This window comes from Pararge aegeria, chromosome 24 (assembly GCF_905163445.1).
Source record: "Pararge aegeria chromosome 24, ilParAegt1.1, whole genome shotgun sequence".
Lineage (NCBI taxonomy): Eukaryota > Metazoa > Arthropoda > Insecta > Lepidoptera > Nymphalidae > Pararge > Pararge aegeria.
In genome coordinates this window covers 11480130-11500184 of record NC_053203.1, presented here as the reverse complement: position 1 = coordinate 11500184, position 20055 = coordinate 11480130, and the positions used below count along the sequence as shown (strand labels likewise).

At 35.6% G+C, this 20055-nt stretch overlaps 1 protein-coding gene across 1 annotated transcript; it reads right to left on the bottom strand.

Annotated features, from left to right (window-relative positions):
* Positions 1-6633: 6633 nt before the first annotated feature.
* Positions 6634-12399, bottom strand: LOC120634576 (phospholipid scramblase 2-like). Its single transcript, XM_039905283.1, has 6 exons — positions 12257-12399; positions 10622-10785; positions 9256-9397; positions 8444-8555; positions 7632-7767; positions 6634-6730 (listed from the first exon to the last, which is right to left on the bottom strand). Exons 1-6 carry the CDS (start codon positions 12374-12376, stop codon positions 6634-6636), a joined length of 771 nt encoding a protein of 256 aa, XP_039761217.1. The 5' UTR covers positions 12377-12399.
* Positions 12400-20055: the final 7656 nt, after the last annotated feature.

Sequence of the window (20055 nt, the reverse complement as noted above, 5' to 3'; positions counted from 1 at the left end):
GGTTTGTGTGATGAACATGAATGTTTTTCGATGTCTGGGTGTTTATCTGTATTTTATATTATTCATAAAATTATTCATCAGTCATCTTAGTATCCATAACACAAGCTACGCTTACTTTGGGGCTAGATGGCGATGTGTGTTTTACCGTAGTATTTTTATATATTTATTTATTATTTTAGCTACTAACTTAACTTAAGTTGAATAATACCAAATAAAATTATTATGTATACTTTTTCATTTTTTTTTAATCTTAACAATTCTGTATCCGACCCTTGATCCAACAACCAAGCGAAAGCTTCTTAAGATGTTGGTCGAAGCTTTTCGCGAGAAGACCATTGACTGAAACGACGATCGGAACAACAACGGTCGACTTAACATTCCACATGGCGGTAATCTCGTGAGCAAGGTCCAAGTATTTAGATACATTTTCCTTATCAGCTTTCACCAGATTTTCGTCATGTGGAATAGTAAAAAAATATTATTATTATATAAGAGTGATCTTTGAAAGAATTAATGATTACTTTTATTATACGCCATAGTTCTTTCTTTATAATAATATTATTATTAGTAAATAATATAATGAGTCACATCCGACTATACTTGTAAACATAATAATAACAAAAGGACTAATAAGATACGTAATAAGGTACGTACCCAATTACTAAAAGGTATGATTAATAATATTTACATTTAAACATATTAATTATTCTTGAAATGCGTATGCGCAGCTATTTAAGTGCGATATCGTGTACCTACGTCTTACGACGTCTGACGCAGTTAGATACGCTCAGGCTCATGCATTTCCACTGAAATAGTCTGCTGTTTCAGTGGAACTGCAATAGTAGACTATTTCAGTGGAAAGTTTTTTTATACAATTATTACAATTGAAGGACTAAAGGATGACCAACCTGATGGTAAGTGGAAACTATCACGCAACAATACTGCTTCACGAGAAATAAACATGGTGGTAGTACTTCCCCGGACGAGCTCTGCCGCAAAAAGCTCTACTACTACCTATACTTACTAGGTGCTTTTTGCTATGAGTATTGGTATACTTCGAGGAAATATCAATTTCATTAATATTAAAATGCACATGAACCTGCGTCTCTCGGTCTATGGTGGCCTCAGTGATTTACCACTAAGCTAAGATTTGAACCTCTCAAGCCACTAAGCTACGGCTCTCAAAAGTGAAAGCCGTAGCTGAGGTTCAAATCCGATCCCAAAGTTATTATATGAATTTAAAAATTTATAATATTTAGACTATTTCAGTTCAGAATCACTATCAAATTTTCTACATTGAAATATGTAATATCGATAACAGCTGTGATCCTTGATTTATATTGTATATAAAAACAACTGTGATCTTTTATTTATATGTTATGTAAATATGTAAAGAAGAGCTATTCATACACAAATATCGTGCAATAAAAATGTAATGCGACGTTCATTATGACATTTTGTCAAGTAAATTTTGAGACAAAAGCTCTGGCGAGTCTTGCTTCTGGAAGTACGTCATAATAACGTTAAAAAACTTTACGTTATATTGATTTTTCCTAAAGTTTTTATCAGATTATTATTATTGTAAGCACTTTTGAAAGATCTGTTTGTAGAGACTCTAGCACCGGTTCGAAAGGCAGTATACCGAGGAGAAGGCAGCAAGAAAATCAGCAGTAGCTCAACCTCAACATTATCAATAATTTTTCTTTCTTGCGAGCAGAGATGAGAGATGAGAGCAGAGATGACTGCTTCCAAGCTACCTGCATCACTTTACCTCATTTATTTATTTATTAAGAGCACTAACAACATGCATATTACACGTTTTTAAATTTAGCACACACACAAAAACATGGACTGATTTGCATTTTGCACGCCAATTACAAGTGCACATAGCATTGACAAAATGTCGTGTAAACTTAATTTGACAAGAAATTTAACTCACCGATAAGTGTTCGGCTTGTTTTATTCTAAAAGCTGTGGGTGAGTCATGGAAGATATCGATGCCCAGGTATCTTTTTAGATAACTTGTTGTATTTCGCACAAATACGTATAATAGGCGCTTGTTTTCCGAGATGGGATTTACTAAATGGTATATGAAAAAATGTTGTGGATTTGCAACTTCTGGTGTACCGGTGCGGGACAGACAGAGATATATGATTGAGAAGGTTGTTACATTTAATTGTTTTTGTAATATTTTATGTAAATAACACAGATCAAGAATATCCCGCATGTTTCGAAAAGATGTCATTTTAAACACTGCCAATCGCTGATCATATGGCTGTCTGTGTGAAAGGCCACTGACGTAAATTCAAATTCAAATACAAATTCAAATTCAAGCCGGAAAATTTAATTTCATTTTTAATTTCGGCCAAGTGCCGAGTAAAAGCGCGCTGTTTACTTTCAAGGCGCTGCGAGTGCACGCTGTAAGCAGGATTCCAGATAGTACTCGCGTATTCGATGCTGCTTCTCACTAAGGCATTGTATAATAAAATTTAAGTCTTAAGGAAAACCCCCACGTATTACGTAGCTCGAAGGAACGATGGGCATTGAGTTAGCGTTGATAGACCTCCGACGATGATGACAGATGACCTCAACAAGTTGCACAGACACAAGCAGCACAAAAACATGGTATTTGGTTAATTATTTAACGTTAAGTTTCTTAGGTCATTTTTAAAGTTGAAAATAACAGTGAACCAAATCTCGCAAAGAGTATCATTTATCATTTGGAATTGGTGTAGGTGCATTCAACGATTTAACAATACCCAAAATTTTGTATTATCGATTTTTATAATACAAATTCTGGCTTGATTTTTAATTGATGAGGAACTATGTGTTGAAAAAGAAACCATAACAATACGCAATCCATCACAAATAATTGTACGATCTTGACATTAACATTTTTTTATCCAATAACTTCTAAAAAGCGTTTGATTTTTACAAAAAATAGTAAATTCGTTACGAGATTAACAGAAATGCAAGAAAAAATCTTCTAAATCATTTTCTAAAAAGCCATTGTTAGTTTCCTTTAAACCCTTCCTTTTCCGAACGTGTGACAGACGCGCGCCACGTTTTTATTTCGACAAAAAAAGGATAATAAAAAGCTTTAATTCACTAAACACAGTGACCTACATAAGCTTCGACCCCGATGTTTTTCCAAAATTTTGTAAAAACGACCCCTTTATTACAAGTTTTTTCGTCACCGTATCGTGTAATTGAATTCAATCGATCCTTTGGAAAGGGTTCGGTAAACTCTTTTATAGTAATATACTACGTTTTAGAGAGGACTTCGGAAAGCAACTGTGCTTCGTTTTGCAGTCGACTGGGCTGCAACTAAGTACAAGAGAGTACATAGAGAGTCTCAGAAGATTATTGCATAAGTTTTATCTTTCGGGTTTTGTTAAAAAACGAAATCCCTCTGTTTTGACTCTACTACTGTGGTTTAGAATGCAGATTATATTTAGAACAAGACATCAATCATAGGAATTGCTCTTTTTGATGTGAATCATCTATAGTTTATAGATATAATAGATTTTTGGCGTGGCGACGCATCGCCACGGTGTATGATAGAATATATGTACTATACGTTGATGAAAATACTTGAGTTGTCACCTTTTAAAAGAAATTTTTGAATTAAAACATTTTGTCTATGAAGAAAATAAATGTATATTAAATAAACAGTCATCATTTTGAGGAGAAAATTCGTAATACTGTATTTTTTTTTTCATGTCATATTTAGTTCCTGTCGTAATTTGTACTTTTGTGCCTATTACTTGTACAAAATAATTTCGATGTTTCACATCTGCCAGGCGTCCCGTGATGGCTCACAATTTTTTTTTTAAATTAAAAATGCCTTTTCGTAAGACTTTTTAGTTAGTTTAAGTAATTAGTAAGTTAAAGAAAGAAGATTATTTACTTTGTTATCCCGGATACTACCAATGCTTCTATTTACTTCTAGTAATACGGGCAATTTTATAGCCCTTATATTATAACTGAAGAGTTATTAGGGAAATTTTTGAGGCAGCGACCCTACTTTCTCAGTCCAAGGCCGTGGGTTCGATTCTCACAATTAGAAAATGTGTGTGTGATGAACGTAAATGTTTTATTGTATATGATTCATAAATGTCGTCAGTCATTTTAGTACACATCACACAAGCTACGCTTACTAGTATATTTATTTATTATTAAAATTACTATATACATTTCCGGAACAGCAAACTTTAGTAACAAAAGAAGGTTAATTGACATTTCTAATTTATTTATTCAAAAATGTTTCCTATAAAAACTCGGCTCTTCTATGACTACTCTATCATTTATTACACAATCACTTATTGGAAAAAGCACCTAATATTGGGTATTTTATCGCGCGAAGCTCCTCCGCATCGAGCTGTCATAGTTGCGCGCCAAAAATTATACGTTCTGTCAAAATTTCGCGCCATTTACCACGACGGACATCTGCCGGGGCGCAAAAAGTTTAAACACAATGCAAATAGGGGTGGTGCAGTAGGACATTAATTTTTAAGGGGAATTCGACGTTTTTGTGTAAAAATGCATTTAAAGTATAACGAAACGGGATGTCCCCCTTATTTTAATATTAATGTTAATGTCCCATTATAAGACTCTTGGGCGATTGTAAACTGAAATTCAGTGGCGTTAAGAGTCATAATGAATTGTATGCGGTGTGATTGCGTTTTGCATTTTCGCATCGAATTTGATTTTTATTATTTCTGTTTACGGCCATTATTCTGGACGATCGTTAAAACGAAATTCGGTATTCGGCCATTTCTGGAGCTTCCGCGCTAGGCTTTGTTAGCATAGATTTTTTCCGGGCATTAAATTTTTAAATATAATTTACCTAATGAGCATTCTATACCAACATAAGCAGCGACCCTGATTTTTGAGTACAAGGAAAAATGATTGTGTGATGAACATGAATGTTTTTCATTGTTAGACTTCATGAGGAAACCTGCTGTTCCTCACGGTGTTTTCCCGCACAGTTAAAGCAAGTGATATTTTAATTATTTCACCAAATTCAATTTAAATTCAAATTCATTTATTTCAAGTAGGCCTACTTTATAAGCACTTTTGAAACGTCAAGTATGCACGTTTGTGTGACTCTACCACCGGTTCGGAAAGCAGATTCTACCGAGAAGAGCCGGCAAGAAACTCAGTAGTTGCTCTTTTCCAACATCAACATTTACAATCATTTTGCTATCTTGCGGGAGATGAGAGCGAGGCTGGCTGCTTCCATTCTACCTTGTCATTGAGGAATTCATCAAATGTATAGTAACCTCGCTGTACTAGATGCGTTTTTACACATTTTTTAAATGTATGCATTGGTAGGTCAAGAATTTCCTTAGGAATCATGTTGTAAAAGCGTATACTCAACCCCACAAAGGAGTTCTGCACCTTTCGCAGACGATATGCAGATATCAATAATTTATGACCGTTTCTGGTAAGTCGATTGTTAATTTCAGCTTTTGATTTATAAAGAGTAATATTTTGCCTCACAAAGACTATATTATTATAAATGTATTGCGAAGCTACTGTAAGAATACCTATTTGTTTAAATTTTTCACGAAGCGATTCGCGTGATCCAAGTTTATATATTGATCGTACGGCTCTTTTCTGTAGTTAGTTAGTAGTAAATATACTTTCAATATCTGCAGCTTTTCCCCACAGCAAGATCCCATAGGACATAATACTGTGAAAGTATGCGAAATAAACAAGCCTAGCTGTTTCAACATCGATAAGCTGTCTAATTTTGCTGATTGCATATGCAACTGAGCTGAGTTTACTCGCTAGGCTTTCTATATGGGTACCCCACTGTAGCTTACAATCTAAGGTCACTCCTAGAAAAACAGTGGAGTTTTCTATTTTAAGTGTTTCTCCATTTATTATGATGTTTTTATCAATTTTTTTTACGTTACCATCATCAATTCAACCATTTGACGTCCACTGCTGGACATATCACATAGGTCTTTTGTAGGGAGTTCCATAATCCACGGTCCCGGGATTATGGAACTCCCTTAGCTTAGGTTGCCTTAAGCGGCTCCCAGCGACTGTCCTGATATCGTCTGTCCACCTCGTTGGGGGTCAACCTACGCTGCGTTTACCGGTGCGGGGCTGCCATACCTTACCCTTATACCTTAATTATTTAAATTAAATATATTATTTATATGTAATTTCATGGATTTACTCTAAAGTGCTAACATAGAAGTACCCAAGTCATCATATCGACCCATTACCAGCCCACTACAGGGTACGGGTCTCCTCCCACAATGAGAAGGGGTTAAGGCCGTAGTCCACCACGCTGGACCAGTGCGGATTGGTGGACTCCACAGGTGAACATTATGTAGAACTCTCAGGCAAGTAGAAACCCTCACGATGTTTTTCTTCACCATCGAAGCAAGTGATATTTTTAATTCCTTAAAACGCACATAACTTAGAAAAGTTAGAGGTGCATACTGGGATTCAAACTCGACCCACCGAAAGTGAAGTCGAGCTCTTCACCGCTTGTCCTACCTACCTAAGTAAACATATGTAAAATGTATATTTGACTACGTCAATGATTGATTTATATAACAGGTAAACAAATAAAACAATATTCAAGAAATATAAATATATTAATTGCATAAATCATACGTCATAGTACATGTAGTCGAGGAGTAGAGTCGCGGCCAGAAGTAATGCCTTCTCTTCAACTGATAGATCTCTTTCGAAAGCTATTCCGAATCTGAAAGAAGGTAGCAAAGGTACGTAGTATTTCTTCTTAATAATGAAAGATGACTTTTCTAAAAAAAATCTATGATTATTGTACAACGTGTAAATGAAAACCGATATAATACTTCATACGCTTTAGAGGTACATTATGTACTGTCTCTGAGACTTATCTGTGGAACCGAAACCCTAATAGTTTTGAGTAAAGCATTGCCATAGTTTATACTAAAAGAAATCAGATACAGCCCTAACATCACATGCAAAATTAAAATCATGTAACTCCTGTCACTTTATTAGCTACGCGTCGCGAAGCGTAGGTAGGTACTATGCGCGTATGTCTTCTATCTTCAATAGGGTTGTCAAAGTAAACACTTAGAATGTTTTGAATTCGGTTGTCTTTTGATTTAATATTTTTACAGGGTACTCTTCATAAAATATGCTCACGGATCCTTAAATATTATTTCGTAATTCTGTTACCAGTTGTATAATTTCTCTTCCTCAAACTGTATAGTTTTTGCAACAAGTTTTGTTCTGGTCCTAGCTACTTGTAACTTGTTTTTAGTTTAGTTATTTTAATCGGATCGAAAGCTATTGGATGTCATAGAAACAACTGTGTCGGTGGTCTAGCGGTTAGCACGTTTTAACTATGGTTCGGATCCCGGTTTTTCCCAAAACTTGTTGAGTATTGGGGTTTTCTGTTAAAGAATTCTCTATCTCAGCACGGCATTACGAAATTGGCGGTGTTAATCCTCGCACCTCATCACTTACTTGTGATGTTAGTTGTTTAAGCCTACTAACGCGCATCGAAGCAGAGTGGTGGATCTATGCTGTCTCACCTACGAAAAAGAAGGCGTGTACCTAGCATAGTTGTTGTTAGTGAAAACAGCTGATCGTCAAACGTTCTGTACAAGACTTACTTGTCGGAGACTGGAGCGAAGAACATGGCGTGGAGAATGCCCTGCCAGCGCTTGCAGGTGCTGCCGACAGCGGTGCCGTCCGTCCGGTAAATGTGGAACTGGATGTCGCGGAAAAAGCTGATCGTGACACGGGGACCTGTGACATATAACTGTGAATTCGTCAGCTGTTTTATCAGTCTTAAGGACGTTTACACCCAACTGATCAAGAGGGCAACCAGTCCTCGTACAATAAGTTAGTAGTAAAATAACTAAATAAAATAAATATGCTACGACAATGCACACAGCGCCATATAGCCCCAAAGTAAGCGTAGCTTGTGTTGTACTAAGATGACTGTTGTTCAACCTACAAACATTTTCCAATTTACGGGTATTGTACCCACGGCCTAGGACTCAGAAATTAGAGTCACTGCCCACTGCGCCACTCGGCCATCAACACACACATAAGTGGTAGTAGTAGCATTTCGCAGGCCATGCAAGGAACACGTCCTTCAAAATGCCGCCATATGTCCACCAATATGAGTTCGTGTTAAGCCTCATGCGCCTGTAACTACACCGGAACACAGCATTGCGACAATGCAGCTTAGCGGCAGAAATAAGCTTGGTGATAGCACCTCCCCGGAGAAGTACTAGTGTCGCCATACTTATTCCTGCCTGAGCTCTGTCACAAAAAGCTATACTAGTACAAAAATTGTAGATGCCTTATCGTAGTCCTAATTTACCATCAGGTACTTAATATAATCCCTTTGCTTCACTAAGGACAAGCAAGTGTACAACGTTATAGAGCAGATATGCTTAAGGAGATCCAGGACAACCTTTTATCCAAAAAACTTGTTCTCCGTTTTCATTCTTCACAAAATACTCAGGTCTGATGGGCGTCCATTTTTGCTCTATGCAACCGATTCGTGTGCCGGGTGGAGAAAATATCTAAAATTAAAAAATTAAGATTTTTTATTCGCACATTTTTTAATTAATTTTAATATTTATAAACAAATTCAAATTCAATTCAAATTCAAAAGGCCTACTAAATAAGCACTTTTGAAACGACAAGTAGTGACTCTACCACCGGTTCGGAAAGCAGATTATACCGAGAAGAGCCGGTAAGAAACTCAGTACTTTTCCAACATCAAAGTTTATCTTACGTACCAAAATAAACTAAGTAAAATTAAACGGCCGATTGGCGCTGTTTGCAGCAACCCGGCTTTCTGAGCCCCAGCCCAAATGTTTGTGTGATGAGCATGAATGTTTTTCAGTGTCCGGGTGTTTATATGTATATTCTAATTGTTTTTGTATATTATTCATAAAAATATTCATCAGTCATCTTAGTACCGATAACACAAGCTACGCTCACTTTGGGGCTAGATGGCGATATGTGTATTGTCGTAGTATATTTATTTATTTTATTTATTTATAGTTGAAGCCACCGCAACGAGGCATGGTTACCAAGATGGCGTCTCTTTGAAAGACGAACAAACATGACGAAGGTAATGCCCACCCTTAGATCCCCGGAAGACTTAACTATTTCGGTAACTCGAGTTCTTCTACGGATCTCCTCATTTCTGATTTGACCACGTAGAGATGCTCCTTGCCCCCGCTGAATGTTACAGGCATAGAAAAGGCTACAGACCTGGATGCGCTGCAGTTGGCACGGGAAGATGCGCGATGTGCAGGCGTAGGGCCGATAGATCCGCATCACCTCTGCACCTGTACCGTCTCGCACGTGCAGCTGGAGCGGTCGCAGCCCGTAGCAGAAGTAGCCAACCCACCAGCTGGCGACATGATAACTAGCTGAAATACTAGCAGTGGCGTGCATAGAGGGTATGCACAGGGTATGCAGATGATATAAAATAAAGAAAATCTCCAGTACGAGTTACAAAAAAACTTAAGGAAAGGCTTTGTAAGAGTTATAAAAAGTCTACCCTTCAGTATTTATAGCTCGTACTGGAGATTTTCTTCATTTTATATCATCTGCATACCCTGTGCATACCCTCTATGCACGCCACTGAATACTGGTCATCATCATCATCATCAACCCAGTACCCATTACACGTATCCCCCTAGAATAAAGGTAAATAAATAAATATACTACAACAATACACACATCGCCTTCTAGCCCCAAAGTAAGCGTAGCTTGTGCTATGGGTAAGATGATTGATGATATTTTTATGAATAATATACATAAATACATGCTATGTGATAACAAAAGAAAACATCCGGCTAAGTGGGTTTCTTCTTAGACCAGGGCGCGTTTGGAACCCTCGTAGCTTTAGTTTTAAGTTGACGAATTTAGTTATCGCCATCAACTCACTTCTATTTCATATTTTACATGTAATGTACGCATCAAAAGTGCCATCTATGTGTCTATTTGAATAAAGAAATATTTGACTATTTGACTATAATACTTATAATATATATATAAACACCCACACACTGAAAAACATTTTCCATCGAACCCACGGCCTTGGACTCAACTTCAAAACTTCAAAAAAAAAAAGAATGACAAGGGTTTAGGTCTCCACCACGCTGACCAAGTAAGTGCGGATTGTGAACATCACACGCAAATAGCACCAGCTGTGTTTGCATTTTAGTTCTACACCCGACAAGCAAGTTGAGAATTTATGAGTTTTTCATTTTCTCTGGTATGATCTTATGGGAGGTTTTGACCGTGGCTAGTTAGGAAACTGACAAAGACGTGTTTCAAGCGTTCTTGTACGATTCCACGTAGACACCTTTTAGTCATCAGCATCTCAATTAATTACCGGCCCACTACAGGGCACGGGTACCAAGCAAGAGGTAAGAATGAAATACCCTTTTAGATGCTTCTTCTGTGATAAAAATGATTAAAACATTTTTGAATTTTTGAATTTGAACTTGAGTCAGATTGCTGTACGGGCTAACTTGTAGTGGAATAGAAAAAAAAAAGAGATGTGTTCAGTCCCATTTTTTTACGCCACGAAGTCCGTAGTATCTTTCCTTTTTGCTTTTAAAAGTACCTATTTTGTTCCTGAATGGTGTATATGAGGTTATTTTCTTGCGTTCTGACGAGGAATCTGTTCTTCTTGCCTCGGAGGAACAGCACACTCTTCACCTGCAGCCGCTTGGTAATGCAGAGCCGCCCAACTGAAGTCAGATCGTGTAAGACATTTTCTGGTTCCACCTGCATTGAAACTTGAATTTCAAAAGTTGATGGTGGATTCATGGTTTTGATTACCTGGAGCTTAGCTCTGTGGTCTTATAAGTTGAAGGTCCAGGGTTCAATCCCCGAAAGGTGCGTTGTCATTTTAATATTGATGCTAGATAAATAGTGTAGTTTACGTGTAGGAGGGCACGTTAAATGAAATATATATCTTTCCTTTTATTAATGGGTCGCTTCAGTATTTCCTAGTAGAGCTTGCGGGAACAATAAACTGTATTGTTCATTGTTTTTCTTCATTATTATCAATAGAGTGACGACGATTTCTAATAAATTATGGTATGATGTTTGAAGAAATTATTTTGTTGTATTGGAAATATGTAACGGTTAATGTGTAGAAGCGGTGATAGCGCATTGGGTACAAGTTCGACTTCACTTTCGGGAAAGCGAGTTCGGATCCCAGCACGCACCTCCAACTTTTCTAAGTTATGTGCGGTGAAGGAAACCATCGTGAGCAAACCTGCATGCCTGAGATTTCTACATAATGTTTTCAAAGGTGTGTGAAGTCCACCACGCGGGCTAGTGCGGATTATATATTTATTTTAGATAGATTAGATACGGCCTTACCCCTTCTCATTGTGGGAGGAGATCCGTGCTATGTAGTGGGCCGGTTATGGATTTATGTAATGACTAGCTGTAGCCCGCGACTTCGTCTGCGTTTGTTTTTGTTTTTAGAAAGACATGTGGCATTCAATTTAGGTGTAATTCTACTGAAATTTTTAAATTGTGATCATTAGACGGCGTTAGGTCGTCCCCTCTCCCAAAAGAACTGAGCTTAACTTCGGTATAAAAAGCATCCTATATAACTTCTAATACCTTCAGGAATATGTGTACAAAGTTTCATAATGATCGGTTCGGTAGTTTTTGCGTGAAAGCGTAACAAACAAACTTACATTCACATTTATAATATTAGTAGGGATAGGGAAGCAGGGATTATGAATGTAACTTGTGTCTTGCAGTACCTACTAGTGTTATTATAAGAGATACTTCTCGGAAAGAGAAAACAAGCATTCAAAAGGGTATTTAAACTTAACCTCTTTGAACCAAAAGGCGGACGTTATTCCACCAACAAAAAAATCCCAGGAGGGTTGACGTCACAGTATTCTTTTTTTTAGTTTCACTACAAGCTAGACCTTGACTGCAATCTCATCTGGGGGTAAATGATGATGCAGTCTAAGATGGTACCGGGCTAACCTGTTAGGGAGCATAGTTATATTTTACCTACACCCACATACCGGAACGCTTAATCGCTTAGCGGCAGATCTTTGTCGGTAGGGTGGTAACGGTCAGAAAAAGGTCAGAAATTATAAATTTAAAAATAGCCTCTGCCAGGAGTTAAACCCAGAACTCCAACTTTAAACCACAGCGCTCACCGCTGCACCATTGGGGTCGATGTCTACGATGTGAACATTTCTCAATGTTGTAGCTAACAGACCTGTGGCTGTGTGTCTTCGTCAGCAGGCTTTACCTCGGGCGGCTGTTGCACCGGCTCCTTCACGAAGGCCTCATAAGGCTCCGAAAGCGCAGGGGGTATGGGAGCCGCCTGCATCATCATTTTGGCATTTAAAATTTACCCATTTTACGAAACAACCACAGCATCTCTTGAGTTATTGAAAATTGACAACTGTCTGACACTTAATGCGTTTTTTTGCTGACAGACTTTTACAATACTCTGTTATATGCATACTCTTTAACCTCGGTGTTTAGCGAAATCTATGCTTTTATTTCTAACTAGCCGTACCCTGCCACGCTTCGCTGTGGCACATTGTGGTTGAATAGTTGAGAAAAATAGATAAAAACAATTCTTGATGCGTATTATATATCATGCTAAAATTTCAGCCCGATCGGTGCAGAACTTTTTGAGTTTTTGAAGCGTACACAAACGTACATAACATCGACAAACAATGCCCCTATTTTTTAAATTTGTTTGCGCTGACTTCGTTCGTAGCTGTTCTCTACGAGATAAATATAGTATTGTACACCTCAAAAAGGTCTCCAAAAGTCCGTGGTGGTATATGCTTATCTCCAAAGCATAACTCACAGTTACCATATTTATCTTTGCTAAGATATTAATTTTAATGACGTTCTCTATTAATACTGGTTCATATTTTCTGCAAAGATTCCTAATATTTTCTCTTTGATGATTTTGTATTTCATGATGACCTTCAGGGGTTAATAAGCTTGTGTTAATGTAAAAAATATCTTTCGTTTGTTTATATATTATATTCTATGTTATTGTCTTTTTTATGATTATTTTGTTATTGTTTAGTCGCGAGGATTCAGTGACGGCGAAGTTAATGGGGCTGGCTGAAAACCAGTGCTGTGCGCTTTAGTATGCAGCTATACTGAGCCAGCTCCTTTGTCACACATTTTTTTTTTTATGACACAAATGTATCATTTTACACCAATGTGTGACAATGAAGACGATTTTTCTCTTTCTTCTTTCTAGTCATTCAAAAAACTAATACGAAATTATCCAAATTTTTATATGAACTAAGGGAATTAAAACGCCAACGGATTTAAAAACGACATTAACTGCATTCTGATCTGCCACACGACTCGACGAATAAAAAGTAATTAGGCACTTAAATAACTAAATAGCCGATCTAGGCTAGGCTAGGTTGCCTATCCGTTTACGTCATGAACTTCATCTACTGTCTTTCTTTTATTCTATTCTCAATAGTCAACTATCTCCCTCTTATTTAAGGGAATGTTTTCGCTTTATTTCTGACTCTACTTCTCATTCCAACCTTCGATCCCGCCTCGGTAACCGTCTGGTACTCCCATTTTGTAAAACGAAGTTCTTCGGTAATTCTTTCACCTTTAGGGCAATTATGCTCTGGAACAATCTGCAAAATTCAAAAATTCAAAACTCATTTATTTCAAGTACTCACTTATGAAACGTCGAGTCTGTTTGTAGTGACTCTGCCACCGGTTCGGAAGGCAGATTCCACTGAGAAGAGCCGGCAAGAAACTCAGCAGATAGCTCTTTTCCAATATCATTTTGAAGTTTAACAATCTTTAGAATATTTCTGTTTTGTGAGAGATGCGAGCGGAGTGGCCTGCTTCCAAGCAGCCTTGTCGTTTAGGAATTCATCAATCGTGTAGTAACCACGATTTATTAAATGTGTTTTAATATATTGTTTAAACTTAGGTAAAGGTAGATCTAATATTACATTCGGTTTCATGATATAAAAGCATATACCCATCCCCACAAAGGATTTTTGTACTTTTCTCAGACGATATGCAGATATCACTAATTTATGTCCGTTTCTAGTCGACTGTTTATATCGACTTTTTGAAATTACTTATCTTTTGTTTAATAAAGATAATATTATTATAAATATATGAAGCTGCCAGAAAAGAATATAAGAAGAGAATTACTTCCACGGATTATAGCTGCCTGTTGAAATCCGTGGAAGTAATTCCTATATTTAAGAGTCGTCTGAAGGACTACTACCTCTCTTTGGGTGTCGGCAGTTGAAGTTGTTGCTTTATTACTGTCTGTAAATTATGTATTAAAATCTACTTTTACATATTATGTTTATTATATATTTATATATATTATGTTTATTTTATACTTATATATTACGTATATTTATTAAAATTATCTATGTATTCGTATCTATACATTTTAGTATTTATGTATATATTACAACACTCTTGGCACTATCCCGTTCTCTTGCTGTAAGTCTATCTAAAAAGGTTGCCTGTAAGAGATTGCTTGCAGCAATAAGGCCGCATTTGCATGTCGACATTGTTTACTGTTTCATTATTGTTTCTTTTCCTATATGTATGTTTACGTGCAATAAAGTGTTTCTTCTTCTTCTTCTTCTAAATGTTATTTGGAGAAAAACTCGCCGATAAGAGTTCGGCGAGTTTCTTTTTAATAGGTTTGTGGTGGGTTTTGCTAAGACTCCATTTGTCAAATTTCCAACGACATATGATTATTAACTGCACGTATTTCTCGTAAAGAGTATAGTACATTACACTCATTATGAGCATAAAATAAAATGTAAATGCTCGCCGGACGTAAGCGGACACCATGCAAATGGCGAGTTATGGCACCGAGGGGACTTCATTTAAATTCGTGCAAAAAATAACGCAAACTGTATCGCTTTTATCAATCTCCTGCAACAATGCACTTTGGTTACAATATGCGTAGGGTGACGATATCGGGAAAATCAATGGGACAATTCGGTACTTTGACTAAATTCTAAAAATTCAAAATTCATATATTTCGAGTAGGCCTAGTTTTAAAGCACTTTTCAAACGCAAAGTTAGTCTGTTTGTAGTGACTCTACCATCAGTTTAGAACGCAGATTCTACTGAGAAGAGCCGGCAAGAAGCTCAGCAGATTGCTTTTTTTAAATATAATTTTACAGTTTACAATCTATAAAATTCAAAAATATGCATAAGTATTAATAAGCTTAAACTTGGACATTGATGTTAGTTTTTTTTTTAAATTTTATTTTTAATTTAATTTTAATTTTAATTCTATTTTATTTTTTAACATTATAACCTTATTAATTAGTAAAATATTTTTAGACATTTATTTTGTAATGCAGTTGTATATAAAATGTAATCAATTTTGAAATTATTTGCAAACGATGTGAAAACCTGTACATTCACTTGGACAAGAAAAAATGTATTAGCGGTTGGTTTTCCTATATAAAAAAATAAATAAACTAAGCAACCAATGAACTGGATTTTTGGCATAGAGTTCGTTGAAATGACGGAGTAACATAACAAACGTTTCCCTGCGGGATTTGTAAATAGCCGTAATAAACGCCCTCGTTTGCGTTTTAGTTATTCCTATAAAAACAAAAACGCGTGTGTTATGTACACGCGTTAGTAAAGAAACATTATTCTACGTTTGTAAAGAAAACGACCCTAACAATAGAAAAGAAGTGTTAAATACATTGATAGTTTGATTATAACGCGTTATCTAGTTATCTCACTATCAGACCACCAAGTTCCACTGAACATTAAAATTTGAGTTTGATTTTGATTTTTGTACAATTAAATCACCGGAATGAGCCCGCAGACTTTGACAATTGAAAGTGAACACTGTCAAACCTTTTTTTGAAAAACTAAAATGTCGATGATAGCTAACTTCAGGGTGTCTGCGGTGTGCGCGCGCATCGTAAATAGTGAACTGGCGAACGATGAATTCTCCTCTCACTCGGTTTGGTAACTACCTTCATCCTATTAAAATCGTGTAACCATGTGCGCGCGCATTTCGTTACATTGTATAAGTAATTTCACTCCTATGATTTTTCCCCTACCCCTAGCGTTATTTTTCCCTAACGCCCCTAGCGTTAGGGAAAAATCAAAAGTAAGAAGTATAACTTCAGTTCGAAAACCATGGTCACCGCAGTGTTTTAATGCGCCCGTACCGCACGCGCCGCCCCGCTCTACCATTTTATGCAAAAACGCAAATTTTCGACGAAATTTGAAACGCTCCATTGTCATGCAAGTCCGAATGAATAAAAATAATGGTTACTTTTACATTTTTAGGGGAAAAATGCATTTGCAAAAGATTCGGCCATTATTCTAACTTTCTAAGCTGGAGTGTGCCGAATGGAATTAACGATTGGGTTTTTATGCAAGCGACATTTTGAAATTGACGGGATTTTTTTTTGGTGCGTTCAAATTAATGGGGTCAGGGATATTCTTAACTGAAATTGCGCATCAGATTTTATTATATATTTTACCATAACTTACACTAACGTACTGACACGTAGGTGTGTGTGTGTGGAGTCCACCAATCCGCAATGAGCCAGCGTGGTGGACTACGACCTAAACCCCTTCTCTTCTCACTTTGGTAGAAGACCCGTGCCCTAAGTAAGTGTATAAATAAAAACTGAAATAAGTTAGCCCTTGACTGCAATGTCACCTGATGGTAGGTGATGATGGAGTCTAAGATGGTAGCGCACTAACCTGTTAGAGAGTATGCCAGTTATATTTTAACCATACCCCTTATCGTTGTCTACAAGACATCGTACCGGAACGCTAAATCGCTTAGCGTACGATACCGAAGCCGCCCAGACAATCAAAATAATGAGCGTTTTAAGCAATTTAATATCACCTGCTTTATCGGTGAAGGAAAACATCGTGAGGAATCCTGTTAATAAAAATATTATTATTATTATATACCAAGCCTAGTAACACCTCGGACCTTCTCTCTTATAAGAGAGAGAGTTTTATAGACCCACCAGTCTGCTCCAATGGTAATTGGTGGGATAATCGATTCTTATCACATATTAAAGATGATAACCGCGTCCGACTGATCTCCGAGGCCCGAGAGTGGACAGCAACAATCTCCAAACTACAAGCTGGTATGTACTAAGAATTTCATAACAGAACTATTCCGTAACCTACGAATTTTTGTCTCAGCCCTGGAATCAAACTTTGCGATCCAGTCGTACATACCAACCACTATACCTACAAGGTTTAAAAGGTGAATTAAAAGATTGATAATAATCTGGTAAATTCTGTAATTCACTTTTTTGTACTTCAACAATATTTTCTCTGTAATCTCTTTATAATATTAAATAACATTCATACATTCAAGTCTGATCGCGTGCTTCGCTCAATTCTTATCCGCAAAAAAAAAACATTCTCCGAAACTTATCTCTGCAACAATAGTCAATAATATATCGTCAATATCAATAAAGCAACAAAAATAATACTAAGAATTGACAATATTTAAATTAAAACATATCACCTAACTTCTAAATAAAATACAAATTACGTTGAAATAAATCGCAAGCTCGTGAAATGTGTTGTATAAATATTATTAATATTCTGTTTACAATATTAATATTTGCTATAAAAATAATATCATTTTTATATACTTACATATTATATTAAAAAATAATATTAAGTATAATTTGTATATAACAAACAATGTTTAGAATTCGAGTGAAATATAACACAAAACACAAGATAAAGAACCGATTAATTTATTAATAATACGATTATTGCAATATGACGTCCCACTGTACTCAATTCATTTAATATTTTAATAATATAATATTATTTTTAATTAACGCAAATAAAACGTTTTGTTCGATATTCCTTTAAAAATGTTCTATTTTTATTTAAGTAATGTAATATGTGCTTAAAATTCACTTTAAAAATATAACAAAAGATTCAAATAAAAATTATTGCTACAATATATTATATAAATAAGTATAAAATTTAAAAAATAATAATGCAATAATACATTTTTGTGGATACAAAGGTTTGTTTGTAAACTTAAGTACCATAGGATGTTTAGTGTTTACATTTATTTTGAGCACGATTTTGAACGATATTATTTTAAAAATAACACAAAAATGTATTACAAAATAAAGAAGGAAGGGGCTCATTTACGCCAGATTTTAACCGTACATCTAACTTTGTAACAAACTTAACGATTTTGCAGAATAACCAGTGTGATAAAAACAAAACTGTGTTTATGTACACTTACGAGAAATACAATATCGCATTATGTCTAAAACCAAGGCACATTGGTATTTTTAACAATTTATTTACAAAAATATATGTATACAATATATCGATAAATTCCATCTAAAAATATATTATTTTATCACATTTACGTTACATTATATTATTTTTTTCAATATCGTGGTCCATTCATTTACTACTCAGTATATAATATAACAATCTTGGATAAGCTGCTAAACGTTGCTTATCTGTTATCCTTAAGTTTTTAACCCGTCAGACATCTAGCAAAAATAGTTGCAACTTAACCCGTGTCAGAAGCTTTGGTTACTATACATAAATATATATTTCAATTGAAACATTGAATCTAGTAAAAAAAAAGTATTTTGTCTAAAACTAATAAAATGCTTCGAAACGGAGCACCATGTTTGCATATTTTTATTTAAAAGATTTTAGTAAATCGGAATTAATTTTAATTGGACTATACTCTTTTCATATAAAATATATAAATACTTAAAGTATTATTAAATTTTAACTAAACCGTCCAAATTTTTGTGAACAGTTAGGAATCGAAGATGGTTTATACACCGTGTTAGGGTAATGGTAGAAACACACTTATAACACCCAACTAAAAAGGCGTTTCGCCGGCGCTACCAGTTACGCAGCTGGTGTCTATTTTCGTATGCGATTAGGTACTATAAGTAATCTAAATCGTTGTTGTTATTTAGAAAAAAAAAGAAAAAAATATATTACTCTATGTAAAAAAAAAAAAAATTATAGTTTTAAAATTTATAGTTACTCTATGTATTGAAGCTAGGAAATAAGGTAAACGAAGTAAATGGTTTGTTTTTTTATCATGTTTTTTGTTTAATCAATGTAGAACGTATCAAAATCATCATAAAAAGATGGGTGTGTACTTATGTACACGCGTTAGATGTTATACTTCTTTGGCGTAACAAGATAAAAATCTTTACAAAAATTTTATCGTTCGCCTTATTCTACGTTTGTAGAAAAAACGGCCCTAACGATAGAAAAAAAGTACTTGATACATTGAAAGTTTCAGTGAACATTTAAATTTGAGATTTTTTTACAATTGAATCATTTAAATCACCGGAATGAGACAGCACACTGTCAATTGAAAGTGCACACTGTCAAACCTTTTTAAAGTTAAACTTAAATGTTGACTATAGCTAACTTCAGCCATAAACAAGAATTAAATTGAATTGAGCTAACTTCAGGGTGTCGTTTTTTGTGACGGTGTGCGCGCGAATCGTAAAAAAATACTCTCATCTTTTTTCCTAATACGCCAGAAGAAGTATAACTTCAATAAGACAAATTTTAAGACGTTTATAGATGAGAAACGTAACCGGGCGTGGCCTTAGTTGGGTCGTCGCCAATGGTGTTTCTATCAACTATTTAAGTAAGCATATTTTTATAAAATTTGTAGGAACTTTCACATGAGAGTGTTGTGTTACAACGCGATGCATCATACCCGTGTGAGTTTTAAAAAAACATCGGAGTGTTACGGTTCGATTCAGTCGGGTCGTAGGAAGCCATAAGTTTTACATGAAAACGTGCACTCTTAAATAAATATACTACGACAATACACACATCGCCATCTCGCCCCAAAGTAAGCGTAGCTTGTGTTATGGGTACTAAGATAACTGATGAATTTTTTATGAATAATATACATAAATACTTAGAATATAAATATAAACACCCAGACACTGATAATCATTTATGTTCATCACACAAACATTTTCCAGTGGGGATTTTCCAGAA